This window comes from Tigriopus californicus, chromosome 3 (assembly GCF_007210705.1).
Source record: "Tigriopus californicus strain San Diego chromosome 3, Tcal_SD_v2.1, whole genome shotgun sequence".
In the NCBI taxonomy this organism is placed as follows: Eukaryota; Metazoa; Arthropoda; class Copepoda; order Harpacticoida; family Harpacticidae; genus Tigriopus; species Tigriopus californicus.
Window position 1 is genome coordinate 12760782 of NC_081442.1, and position 12547 is coordinate 12773328.

The 12547-nt window shown below is 42.7% G+C and overlaps 4 protein-coding genes across 4 annotated transcripts; 2 read left to right on the plus strand and 2 right to left on the minus strand.

Annotated features, from left to right (window-relative positions):
* Window positions 1–296: 296 nt before the first annotated feature.
* On the plus strand, window positions 297–3998 carry LOC131877583 (uncharacterized). The gene is made up of 5 exons (XM_059223291.1): window positions 297–602; window positions 1508–1987; window positions 2715–2901; window positions 2983–3171; window positions 3454–3998. Exons 2-5 carry the CDS (start codon window positions 1701–1703, stop codon window positions 3931–3933), a joined length of 1143 nt encoding a protein of 380 aa, XP_059079274.1. The 5' UTR covers window positions 297–602; window positions 1508–1700; the 3' UTR covers window positions 3934–3998.
* Window positions 3996–6544, minus strand: LOC131877585 (muscle-specific protein 20-like). The gene is made up of 4 exons (XM_059223293.1): window positions 6388–6544; window positions 5901–6112; window positions 5698–5821; window positions 3996–4128 (listed from the first exon to the last, which is right to left on the minus strand). Exons 1-4 carry the CDS (start codon window positions 6397–6399, stop codon window positions 4081–4083), a joined length of 396 nt encoding a protein of 131 aa, XP_059079276.1. The 5' UTR covers window positions 6400–6544; the 3' UTR covers window positions 3996–4080.
* Window positions 6545–8626: 2082 nt separating this feature from the next.
* On the plus strand, window positions 8627–9791 carry LOC131877586 (muscle LIM protein 1-like). The gene is made up of 3 exons (XM_059223294.1): window positions 8627–9039; window positions 9232–9403; window positions 9517–9791. The coding sequence occupies exons 1-3, from the start codon at window positions 8925–8927 to the stop codon at window positions 9554–9556; spliced, it is 327 nt and encodes a 108-aa protein (XP_059079277.1). The 5' UTR covers window positions 8627–8924; the 3' UTR covers window positions 9557–9791.
* A 769-nt stretch (window positions 9792–10560) lies between these two features.
* On the minus strand, window positions 10561–12542 carry LOC131877576 (prolyl 4-hydroxylase subunit alpha-1-like). The gene has a single exon (XM_059223282.1). The coding sequence runs from the start codon at window positions 12510–12512 to the stop codon at window positions 10794–10796; it is 1719 nt and encodes a 572-aa protein (XP_059079265.1). The 5' UTR covers window positions 12513–12542; the 3' UTR covers window positions 10561–10793.
* Between the last annotated feature and the right edge of the window lie 5 nt (window positions 12543–12547).

A 12547-nucleotide genomic window follows, 5' to 3' on the forward strand; every position in this document is an offset into this window, starting at 1 on the left:
ACTAGCTTGAACGAAGCTGACCTTTCCTCATATAGCAATGCGAAAGAAGGGTCAGCTTCTCAAAGACGTGTTTGAAGCCCCAAACATGCATCCCTGACACTGGTACCAGCAAACAGACGAACCTGCCAGAGCTTGCCTAAACGTCCCCATAGGCACTCTCGTCCTATCTCTCCTCTAAAATCCCAATTCGTGCGCGCTTTGTGGATTGTCTGCTGGAACACCCACCAGGACCTCTGTTCTCCTCCCCCTCCCCCCTTTTATAGGTTGATGCCTACCCTGAACCTTTAATTTAATTTCTATTAAATTGAGCGTGAACTGCCAAGAGCTATGGAAGCAACTTTGGCGACTCTTGGAGCGGGGATCATCGGAGCCATTTACATCAGAATTTCTAACTCTTTTCCACGCGAAAGTCTTCCGTGGTATTCCTTCGTTATATTCGGATACGCTCTTTTGATCGCCAGTAGTGTGTCCATCGTCGTAGTTGTATTCTATTTACGAGACCGAGGCGCCCTGATATTACATCAAATCTTGGCCCTTCTTTGAGACCAAGGTTTGGGGGAATTCCATCGCCGTCTCAAGCGTTTATTTCAGCGTTAATACATGTAAGTCTATTAGACGCGATCAAGTTCCATTTCGTACTTAAGGTATTGCTCCATGAGGACGTTGAGGCAAGGTTTGGCAGGTTCGTTTGTTGGCAAATACCATTGTCAGTGATGCAAATTTGAGGCTTCAAACACGTTTTTGAGAGGCTGACCGGGCTGGCCCTTCTTTCATGTTACTATGAGGAAGGGTCAGCTTCGTTAAAACTAGTTTCACGAGCCAAATTTGCCTCCCTGGCACTGGCAGGCAAGTTTGTTTACTGGTACCGGGGAGTTTGGCTAAATGTCTGAATAGGGGGATTTTCCTACAGAGTAGTATCTAGTAGGCTTTAGATTCCCAGTTCATCTATTTAACCAGATTTGGTGATTGTATCAAGTACTTATTGAGGCAAGAAGGACAAAAGACATGGGAGACCACCCTTTGCGTAGTCGGCTGCGCATCTTTATTAAATGTGATTGCATTCAAGCCACTTATTTTTTGACAAGATCAATTTGGTATAAGTGGAAGCAACTGACATAACAAGTTCACCATGATTGGGGCTTTGTTTTACAAGTGAGATTCGATTAAGATTTAGTATTGTCTGTGTCCTTGAGCAAATCGTTTGAAAGAAAATTGACGCAATCATCCTTTTGGACAATTGTGGTGACGCGAGATAGTAAATCGTAACAATGGCTGTCGCAGGTCTTAAAATGCCCTCAGTTGTACAATAACCATTCCATTTTTCTGCAAATTTGTTCCCAGGCTGCAGATGGCCATACCCAAAATTGGTTACCAAATAAGCTGATTGACTTGACTAGAACCGGAAAAAGTGCTTTGGCCACGTGCCTTTACATCCATGTACTCAGTCTTCCTTGGGTTAGGAGATACGAAATTTTGCCTTCCGTTCACAATCCCTCCATATCTCTAGAAGTCCGTGGTCTCTCTATACCATTCACCGCCATCCAACTTGTGTCGAAAATGTTGACAACGCAATCACAACCCAACACGTTCACTTCAACCTCCCATTTAGTTGTCTATTAAAAGCAGAAGTGAGTGAATCCCACACATCCTGCATCCCCTGTAAGAGTTCATCACAACAACCCCACCCCTCCCCATTGACCATGCTGACCTTAGGCCGAGGGGTGTGGCGTTCCGCCTGCCACGCACCTATGACAGCCACATGGGGACCCGCCGCTGTCACTTGGCCGGTCTTCTTTGGGTCCGGCTTTCACACGTGTGCCATATTGGAGCGTGCCCGTCGAGGCACTCGCGAACGCAAGGCCAAAGTGGCTATCGCCAATAAGAAGAAGAAAGAGGATCGCCTTCGCCGCCATCCCCCGCCTTTGCCCGACAAGATCGTGCTCAAGCTCAAGTCCATGGGACTGCCCGTTACGCCCAAACCTCTCCGGTAAGTGAGTGAGAAGGACCACAGATCATGGATTATTAATGCATTATGGGAGACAGTGGTGCCAGATGGTTTGGTCTAAAAATAGCCAGCGAAAACATCAAAGCGCCAACATTTTGCGAAAATTCGAATTTTCCGCAATCAAAAAATCATGAGCATGTCGAAAAGGATGGACTAACTTACTCTATGAGCACTCTACTCCACCGAATGATTATAGCAGGCCGTTATCTTTTTCAAAAAGCAGAGGGTCATAGTGTGCTAAGTTTTTAATAAACTCTCAATACTGTATGTACTTTGAACAAAAGCAGCTTGCGTCACAGCGAAACATTTGTACTTAAGTCATGTATCAACCGTGTTGAGGTTTTTGGTAAGCATGCTAGATGTACCAATTTTTTTCCTGAACTAGATACTTTGGCATGTACTTTGGAATTTTCAGACTTCCTATATTTTAAGGGATTTTTTCAAGCTAAATGGGCAAACTCAAGGGAAAAAACTTATTTTCAAGCCAAAATAAAAAAAAGGTAGAATATACCCAAAATGATGCAGAAAATGCGAAAAATAATATTTCGACAGCACTGTCAATGAGTCTGGACTCAAGTTCTTTCTAAAAGAATTGAGTACAGCCACCTTTATTATTTTTCTTTAAATTAAAAAAAAATTGGCCATACAGCTGGCTTTAGTCCGTTATGTTTTGATCTTATAATAATGATATATTTTTCATTCTTTGTAGAGCCGACGAATCCAATAAGTCATTTGCCACTGACGATGTCTACCAGCTTTTTCGATACTGCTATCAACGCTATGAATTTACCGAGGCTGTGCGGATGATGCGAATCCATTTTTCACCCGAGGTCCTGGATCGATCCGACGATCTGATTTACGCCAAAGTTGAGGTCAACATGAAGTTGCCCAAGCAGGTCAGCTCGCAAAAAAGCACTAAGCTAGCTATCGTACACGTATGGGGTTTGTTGAATGTTTTTTTTTTATTTCAAACTAAGGGTCGATATATGGACGAGTTCAACAAATACGTGGCCATTGTTCACCGTTGGGACGACACGGTCCTGGAGAAGCGGATCTGCGCGTTTGTTCCCACCGAGGAATTGGAGGCCGAGGCTTTGGCGGCCGGAGCAATCATGACCGGCGGACCTGAGCTCATTCAAAACATCATGAAAGGCAGAGTTGATGTGGTGAGTTATCCAAGCGGGGGATAAAAAATTTATGCTCTTATTCCTATTATTATTTAAAAACATTTCTTGGATTCAAAATTATTGCTTGTCTGTGTCCATTGTGAGTCGATTTCAAACAAGTAGTAGATCAACTTGGTCCATGTTTGACGAATCAAAAGACATAGGTTTACGTAGCTTTCAACTTGCCACGGTTGCATCCTTAGCAATACATTCCCCCTCTAAACTACTAAACTATTTCAATGACGCCTTTCACCCTCCTTATATTTTGGGCCCCTACTTTAGGCTGAGGTCGACCACTTCTTATGCCACGACGAATTGGCCGCCACCATGAGGACCATGGTGGGCGTGCTGCGCGAAAAGACGCCCCTCAAAGGAGGCGATTCAGTGGGCACAAACATCAAGAAAATGATCCAAGTCTTCAAATCCGGCATGGAGGTCCAAGTCCGCAAAGTCAAACCCTCGCTAGTGGCGCCCAATGAGCCGGATTACGCCTTCGCCGAGATCCCCATAGGCAAGCTCACTCAAGACCCGGAAGAGATGCGAGCTAACCTCGATTCTGCCCTCGATTCGTTACTGGAAGGCCAGTCCAAGAAGGCTTCGGGCGGATTCATCACCCGCTTGATCCTCAAGCTCGAGGACGGGCCTTTTTACACGGAGTATTCCATAGATCATCCCCTTCTGAGTGATGAGAAGCTTCGGAATCATCAAAAAGCCAGGAGTGAACAGATCCAGGAACCCATCCGGGAGACGACTGGCTCCTAAGTTGTAGGTTGAAATGTACGCGAAAACAATGATAAACAATGGGATGGCCCTTGCTTATTCAATTACATAGAAGTCATCATATATTTTCGCATCGTATCGAAACGGTTTCCAAGGATTGTATTGCCGGATTAGCCACTAGCCAGATGTTCATTCCACGTTCAGGGTGGGTCCCGTCCACTCTGGATGTTTATGGACCTGAAATTAACAACGGATATTAGTAGTGCCAAAGACTCCATTAAGTAAAGCCTTGGGATAGCAAAACTTCGTGAAAGCATGAATAGGATGTGGCGCAAGTCAGACCTATTTTTTTAAAGATCAAGTTTTAGAGCTTCACCTTTTATCCAATGCGATTACGGACAAGCATAGTCACATATTTGGGTAGTTTGGGTCTACAACCAAATATGATGATGCTTCGGACCTCCTTCAAATTGAAGGACTCACGACAAAAAATGTGTCTAATTTGAGGCACCCAACAAGGTTCTTGGCTCTTTCTATCTTGATTAATCAATGACGTGATTTTTTAAAATCAAAATTGAGATTGCCCTTTAGGTATGTTATCAATCAGTATTAGGCGCGTTGACAATGAATTGTTGGCTTGTTTGGTCGTTCAGATTTTGAGAAAGCAGTGCTCGATCAACTAAGACATATGTTAGTCCTGTTGGTCTCAAAACTAACACCGGAGTAGTTATTGTGTTGGGACGATTCCGGGCTCAAGGTTTTTACCCGAAGTTAGAAAACACTCCTTGCTTTCATTGGATTTCTTCATGAATTGACCATGTCAAATGCGAGTCCGTGAAAGGTGATTACACTAGCCTAATCTCTTGCAAATTCAAAATTTAGGTGGACTTGAGTCCAGCAAAAAGGTGGAGTATCAGAGAACTTGTACGATTCCGATTCTCTACGTATCATATCTAAGTTGCTTTAAATTCCATCCCTTGACACATTTGACCACTTTCACATCCTTAAAAAGTGGAAGAAGACAATTGGCCCAAAAGCCTTTAAATACATTAATGATGCTGGGGATTGTATTCTTTGTAGTAGTAATGAAAAGTTAGCGAAAACAACTCTGAACATGGTCTTAAAATGAAGGAGCTGGTAACAAATAAATAGATGAAAAAAATGGATTCCTTTGGTAATGTACGAAATGTTTGCTTAACTGTCACCTGAATAGCGTGTTACTTGTTTCCTGGTTCAAGGCTTCTAGTCTAGATTTGGTTTAAGACATATCCTCACATTTGATGACGTTTTTTGCACACAATAAAAAAATTCGATTGCCCCTTTTCTACAAAGTCTCGGCTTTTGACATCCCGGAAAATGATAAATATTATCAAAAATATATAATCAGGCTATCATGCGTCAAAGTTTAGCAATTCAAATTGACATTTTCTCTGACAAAATACTAAGAAAATGAGAGGATTGGACACTGAGGTTAATTTTCTCAATACCAGGAATTCCTTATCATTCTCATATTTTGTTTCATTATCATTTTCCTTTCTTACTGATCTTTAACCGCCGAAAGAATTACCTACCGTGCCTCTAAAAAGGTAAGAGAGTTGTTTCATTGTTGTGTAAATTTGACCAGATAACGCTTCCTGATGTATTTCTATTCTTAATTTTGGCGTACATGGCCTGATTTTCAAATCATGAAATCGATACCACCTCAATTTAAACGCGAGTTAGTTCATGTCTCATTAATCCAAATCCCTGACAAGAGAGTATCGCTAGTGGCCCTATACTTAAAAACTTTGCAAAATGAAAGCTTACAATTGCTCGGCCAAGCGCGAACATGGTATTGGCCACATTAGAGATATCCTTCTTCTCCGACAAATCATTCGTTTGAAAAATGTCCTTCTTGTCCACGCCGTACTTGACCAAGGCATCCTGAAACCTAAAATCAAACCACAGTTGTGTTATCAATCATCATTGTCAACCCACAGTTTGAGTGGACAAAGTGTTCAGTGGCTCACTTGTTCACATTTTCCATCATCTTGAAGCTGGGCCCTGTTTCGTTGATTTTGGCCACACTGCCGGGCGCCAATTTGTTCATCACGCGGCATAAAACCACCCCGTCCTTCAAGACATCCTCAAAAGGCATATTGGGTGGGAATTTCTCGCCCAATATGGCCTCAATCCACAATTGGATCTCTTGCTCTTGGCCAGCATCCCGTTTGCACAAAACCTGAAGAGGAACAGGAAAAAGGCTTCATGACAAGACCACCATCGTACCGTTTCATGGGAGCTATGAAAAAGTTAGGGCAAGTTCGAAGGCTCTCAAGGGGGATGGTGACGAAATGGATGTAATTGAATTCGCCCCTTTAATGTGCCAAATATGGACGCTTTTCGAGGCCTCGCGAGATTTCACGGGCTGGAAGGTGGCTCACTGGCATAATGGTCCTAATCTTGTCCCTCTTGAATCATAACATTGTGAGTTTCACTCTCAAGTAATTTGCTCACCGGTCTCGGCATCGTCAATTTCCTGGACTGTTTATCTTCAATTTCAAGTGGGAACTGATCCCACAGCTCAAATTTGAATTCCAATCCCCGCGATCCCAAACCTGGGGTACGCACACCCAAAGGCCAGATTTCTTGCCTATCAAAATCTTCTGGAATCTTCCTCGAGTTTCTTGGATGCCTCCTTCCTTGTCTGTCTTAAAGACAGCACAGGGAGAGCACGAAATTTTGAACCAAACCATGAGTCAATTTTTAGCCGTCGCCTTTGATTGACCAAGTGAACAATGTATTATGATATGAAAATAGTCAACCTTAATTTACAATAGAAATTCCATTATAGATGGACTGGCCACAGACGCTCAAAACATTGAAATAATGCCGTTGGATGTTATTTTTTGTTCATCTGCCGTTATTTTTTATTTGTGACAAACATATGCCTACTATTTTTAGATTTATCATCTAGAGAGAATAAAGCATGTATCTAGTCGTCATTTTTGGCCTATTAGGCGAGCAAATGATGGCATTATTTATTCAAAAATATTGAGTTTGAAATCAAAGTTGAATAATGCATGATTCATTTAATCAGTCTGGTATGATTTTAAGCGCCCAGTTTGAATATGTTCTAAAGGAATGCAATAACAACTGGCCAAAATAATAACCAGAGATTGGCTTTGACTTGTTAGAGGAGTATTTTCTACTCTTGCAGAACAAAGGTTGTGCATGTTTCCAAAATTGGATTCCGGTTTCATTGCGTTAAGTTGTCTTAATTTATCGACAAATTTACAAGTAAGTCCTGCTTTGCCACACCAAGGTTCAATCTTTAATATCTAGAGAAATCCAAAACTGATAATGTCACCTAAAAACTACATTTGAATTCTGAAATTAAAAAAACAAAACAAATATGTTGTAGGGCCACAACTAGTATCTTGATATTGCTACTAGAAATATAGATATACGCATCTCTCCTACAGACTCTAAGGACAAGTTCCGGTGTCAATTTTTTCTGACAACCCTGTATCATTGTCAAAAGCCTCAAAATTTAAGCTTGGATCCAATGAAAGCCGCTAAATCGTTCCAATAAGCAACTGGCCGAAAGGCGAGGACACCTTTTCCCTCGCAGGTTCCATTCATTTCCCACGGGGGAACATTCCTCAAACATTGCCCGCATGATAGATATTGTATTATTACAGTGGTTCTAGGACTGTTTATTACGTCTATCCCACTAATGTTCCAGGAACAAAGTCAAGTCTTAATTTGGAGTGGAAGAAGTATGAAATATGGAATATGGGAGTGAATAGATTCTACCTTGGGGAATAGGCAAATAAATGTTCAGATTGCTTGGTAACAGAACGTGCTCCTAAGAAGGCAGCGGAGGTGGCAATGGTGCGTGCACATTGCACTGCCTTTAACCCATAAGATTTGATGATTCAGGGCTCGAAAAAGATCAATAGGAATGATGAAAGCTCGACACGGTCTATTTGAAAAGGTTACCGAAACACAAATTCACAAGATTAGCTCATCTCCTGTTCCAAAAGTGAGACGATCACTCGCCCGAGTTTGATGCAGTTTGACGGATAGCGATTGCGAATTAGGACCGGGAAATATTATCGTCAAGGGCTCTTGAAACTCGTCAAGACTTGCCACAACATCAAAGGTGTGCTGTTTGAGCTTTCCCTATCAAACATGCATCTAACGAATCAGGCACAAAATCTTGTCGATAGTGCCAATCGAGGATCATGAAAAATGCCAATTCTAATTCGAGGCACTTGCACGAATGACATCATTCGAGAATGTATTGGCACCTCCTGAATCTATCTGAAACAAATTCGGTACATGGATGGTGGCTAAGCAACGGCAAAGAAGTTTCTGAGTGACTGTATTGTTTACACAGGGCACGTTCATTCAGATCCATTAAATACAACACTCAGCGCCTTTCCATTCCCAAGCAAAGACCAAAGGCTGAAGGCTCCAGCCTCAAAAGAACCAGGGGCAAGTTTACAATCATCTCATCTAGTACATCTTAAAAACACCTTCAATCACGAGACCTCCTTCCGAGTTACAGCCAACTCACTCATTGGAAACGCATTCCAAAGGATTGTTCCCATTGCCTTCAACGTTACACGTGTAATGCGAGGCTAGTGTAGAACCCCCCAAGTTTGGCCTTTTCGTTCGTGGCTGTCCTTGGAAGTTTTAAATGCCAAGAGATCAAAAGAAGATCTTCGCTCTGCACAGTCAACGGCCGGCAATCCCACTTTGTGGGTGGGGAGCGACTGTATGTACTAGTGTACCTTCTACAAGCTCGGGGAATTGGAATTACTACCTTCATCTGGTGGACATTGGCGCATGCAGCGAGTGCTTGGGTTCCTTGGGGCTGTTGCACAGAAGTGGCGAGCTCGTAACTTCTTGTGTATATGAAAGACAACTAGCTCCCAGCCCGCTTATGATTCAGTGGAAAGCGACGGAGGATCTGTGTACCCCTCAAACCCCTCATCTTCTGGCCAGATCATTTTCTATTCCGGTCTCCAGACAATAGAAACGCGATGCCGTTCAAACCTCCGGTGGTACCGAAGTGCCCCAACTGTGATCGATCCGTGTATGCGGCCGAGGAAAAGGTGGCTGGTGGCTATAAATGGCACAAGGTCTGCTTCAAATGCTGTAAGTGAAATAAAAAAGAACCATCTTTATGATTGCTTTATGAGTAGCTATTAAAGTAGTTTCCGTAGAAAAAAGGCTTTTTTGTGGCGTCTAGTGAACCCAGAAACGTTCAAGAGGAAGCTGTGACGGACCACGTTCTTTCCGGAGTCTCACTATGCCTTATTGAAGAGCGAGTCTCTGGTCGTATTTCAGCAATGTGCAATAAGATGTTGGATTCCACGAGTTGCTCGGAGCACGAAAAGGAGCTGTTTTGTCGCATGTGCTACGGAAGACGCTATGGACCCAAGGGAGTTGGTTTTGGTCAGGGTGCCGGCGCTCTGTCGATGGACACGGGCGAGAAATTTGGGAACAAGGAACATGCGGAGTAAGGACATCGTTTATGCTAGGATGTAGGATGTGCTGCCTTGCGAGCTGAGTCATATCCAGATTCATTCATTAGGCCATTTCGGATGAGCCTCTGTTTATCTTTCGTTTCAGGAACAAACCCAAGGATGCCTCGTTGACCTTGTTCTTCTAGGGAAAAGAGGGAACGAAAAATTGTCCATTATGTTTTGGAATTAATTTCATTCAAGTGTTTTTCGATTCTTCTTCCAAAGAGAGTAGATAATCATGTTGTGTTCTTGATGTCCTGTAAATGATGAACAGTCAGTTTTGTCTTTAATCAAACGGTTCTAGCGAAAATTATTGAAAATTCATTGTGTTCTTATGTTAAACAAATTTACTCATGGAATAAATTAATGTATCACAATGGAGCTATACTTTCTTGTTAAACAAACGAATTATTGAACGAAGCTTGGATTGCTGATATTGCATAATATTCTTAAATTGCATACTACGACAGTAATAAAAACTTCTAACACAATTCTCCTCATGTAAATGATCAACAAAGCTCACTTTTGAAGTAGCAGAATAATCAATCGGTAAGGATTTTAACGATGCCCATCTTGAGAACAATTTCAAATACGGTCAAGTAATTATGCATGGAAAACTAAGGTAAAAGAAACTCATGCTGTAGCACTACAACGAGTAAAAGGTGGGCCATTCAAATCTGCCGCCACTTTGAAGTGCCATAACTCGTGATTGGTTCATAAAAGGGGAATATGATAAATTTAGAGAAGTAAGCTATCCTCCTTGTAAGTTAAGACCTAAAGCATGGCTGGTCCAGGCAGATTCTCCTTTACAGAATCATGGGAAGAACATCCAGTCTTAATTTGGAGCCACGCTAAAAACGAGGCTCGTCTCCCTCCGAACTGATTATAACAAAGGAATAAGCAGGAAACTTGGTTGTTATCACTCTTGGGACCTCATGAGTGCGTGTGACCAACCACCTGATATTGATTGTTCAAGAATTGATCTTGGCAGAAGCTTTTCTCGTAGGAAAATAATCAAATCATGTTGGGTTGAACTGGGTTCTTGAGCGTGTTCAACAATTTCGGGCAGCTCTTCAGAAGGGCCCTTGTCCTCCATTTTTTGGACGACTAACAATTAGCCTTTTCGCATCGCCTTTCTCCATCTTGTGGAAATGAAATGAAGTTGTCTAGGGCTCAAAACAATCAGGTACAGTATATGGTTATTGTCAGAGGCTTTGCACCATTGGCTTCTTTCTCCGAAAGCACTAGAAAAATACGGTTGGTTCTGAAATCTTTTGTTTTATCTATAACTGGCGAGGTTTGCTCATATCCGAAATGATGATCATTCCAATTGCATACGTAGATACGGTTTCAAGTTTCTTTTCATCTTTTAGCAATGTAAATTCACTGATAGGTGCTGAAAATGTCGTTAAAGACGTCAAATTTGGAATCAGCTGCAAGGCCACATTTGTAGTTATGAACTTGGTCAAAGTAATAGATCCATTTGTTCAAAATCCACTTGGACCCTTTCAAGATTGGGCAACCCATATGGGAAGAAAACGCTTCGCGTATGCCATTGGGTCTTAAATCAATCCAAAAGGCAGCAGAACCACGTGTAGGCCGAACTATTTGCTCGTATCCCGGTGAATCGAAAGCCGTTCCACCACCGGCCTCGACATCATCCAACCAAGCCATGAAGGTACCGAGCATGTCACCGGACATAACGAGGCCCTGTCGGTCTGGAGTGAGATCCTTCCCTTCAAGATATCCATGGGGATCGATGTGTCCTTCACAAAGTCCACTGAGACCATAATTGGTGACCTGAAACTCAGTGGCGGAAAATCGCTTCAAAACAATCATCTTGGTGGCCATCTCGATCTTCCGCGATAGGGTGACTAAATTTGGGTGGATGTCGATGAATTTGTCAAGATGAGGATTAGGCTGCAATTGGTTCATGTCGTCGTAGATATCTTTTCCTATGAAGAGTCGACTGGAAATCCACGCTTGAGTGGTTTTGGCAATGATTTTCACTTTGGATCGATCCAGACTGTTTGCTTGGATGTCTTCATTACTCTTTATTTTGCTTCGGTTTCTCGAGAGACGGGGTTTGGCGTAATCGATGAGCCATCGGATTTCAGCCTCGTCCATGAAGTCATGCAATATCATTCTAAAAGGAACCCGAGCAACGACTTCCATTTTGAACGGACCCAGTCTCAAATAGGGATTGCTTTGGTGGAGGTAATGGCACAATTGTAGATGCACTTCTTTGTCGATGGATGAGCCTTGATATTCTCCGCGACAAATGCGCCGGTCAGCCTCGTCACGCCGCTCCCCTTCCAAATATTCATTTGTATCATTGAGGAGTCTTGTGTACTCCCCAAGGGCTCGGACGAATTTGGGTTGCTTAGCTCGCTTCTCTAAATTGTTATCCACGAAATAAGGCAAGATTCGATAGTCGAGACCAAAGATGGCCTTTCTAGTCTTTAGGTAATGGTTTTGCGATTGTATGAGATACTTTTTGAGCACATCCATGCCATCTAAGAATTCAGAGTCTAGCGTGGATAATTCCCCCTCCGGCATGCTCTTGAGCATTTGGTTTGCTTGCCTAAGGAATAAAATCCCCGCGTCAAACCACTTCCGCTGTTGGGCCTTTATCGCCAAATGAAAGGCATCTTGAAGGTTAAGCGCATGGTTACCCTGGAAGACTTGCTCGGTATGACTTTTAGTTTTGACAATCCCTGCCATGAAATCATCCATGGGAAGGTTATAGGTTTCTCGTAGAACCAAGAGACCCATGACTGCTTGGTCATAAGTTGCCATTGGGTCCCCAAGGAGACCCTCCATTGCTTTGGCGCTTTGACGGAAGTGATCCTTTTTCTTTTGATTAGTCTCAAGGATCTTCATCTTCGTGTTAAGCGGTTCTGTTGAGTTTGATAGGGTAACATGGATCTCCACAAGGTTTTGTCTGAAGTCCCTCACCTTCTTCAGAAACTTTTGTTCCTCTATGTGTAGGTTCTCCGTGACATCAAAGTTCTCGAAGACGCCAAACTCATACTTTCCTGCGTCAGCTGTGAAGCAACACATGGTCACGCTGAGGACGGCAAACGTGACAAAGATTCTCATCTTGCTTAACCCCGGGTTAAATCATATCTGAAACC